This window comes from Penaeus monodon, chromosome 22 (assembly GCF_015228065.2).
Source record: "Penaeus monodon isolate SGIC_2016 chromosome 22, NSTDA_Pmon_1, whole genome shotgun sequence".
In the NCBI taxonomy this organism is placed as follows: Eukaryota; Metazoa; Arthropoda; class Malacostraca; order Decapoda; family Penaeidae; genus Penaeus; species Penaeus monodon.
The window spans coordinates 37,634,170-37,634,571 of NC_051407.1; the positions used below are offsets into that span (position 1 = coordinate 37,634,170).

The 402-nt window shown below is 51.7% G+C and overlaps 1 protein-coding gene across 1 annotated transcript in view; it reads right to left on the reverse strand.

Annotated features, from left to right (window-relative positions):
* LOC119587614 overlaps positions 1–402 on the reverse strand; it is a 7,793-nt gene that overhangs the window by 2,567 nt on the left and 4,824 nt on the right. The window contains exon 3 of the mRNA XM_037936323.1: positions 10–163. Coding sequence (XP_037792251.1) covers positions 10–163 — 154 coding nt within the window. The remainder of the gene's footprint in view (positions 1–9; positions 164–402) is intronic.

Genomic DNA, 402 nt, shown 5'->3' on the forward strand with positions numbered 1-402 from the left:
GATACCCACGCATAAGGGCCGACAAAGGGCATGGGCGGCGGGTAGACCAGAAGCGCAGGCACGACGAAGGCGCCCGGAGGAGCGGGGAGGAGGCTTCGAAAACTTTCGGTCGAGGATTTTTTCGCCGTCCCGACCCCGGCGAGGAGGACGACCCACGCGGCAGCTTCGAAGGGAAAAAAAAGGCTGCCGTGGCTAATCTTGGATGAGCAAAGGCACATTTTTTTCGTTTTCGTTTCAGATTTGATGTGTCTTAATATTTAAAAAAAAGGGGTATATAGTCCATTAGATGTGCAGGGAGAGATATGTAAGCAAGAGAGAGTCCCATCGCGGCGGTTGGACGGAGAAAAATGCCAGGTTGAAAGGTCACCTCGGCTAGTAAGCACACAATAGCATGAATATATG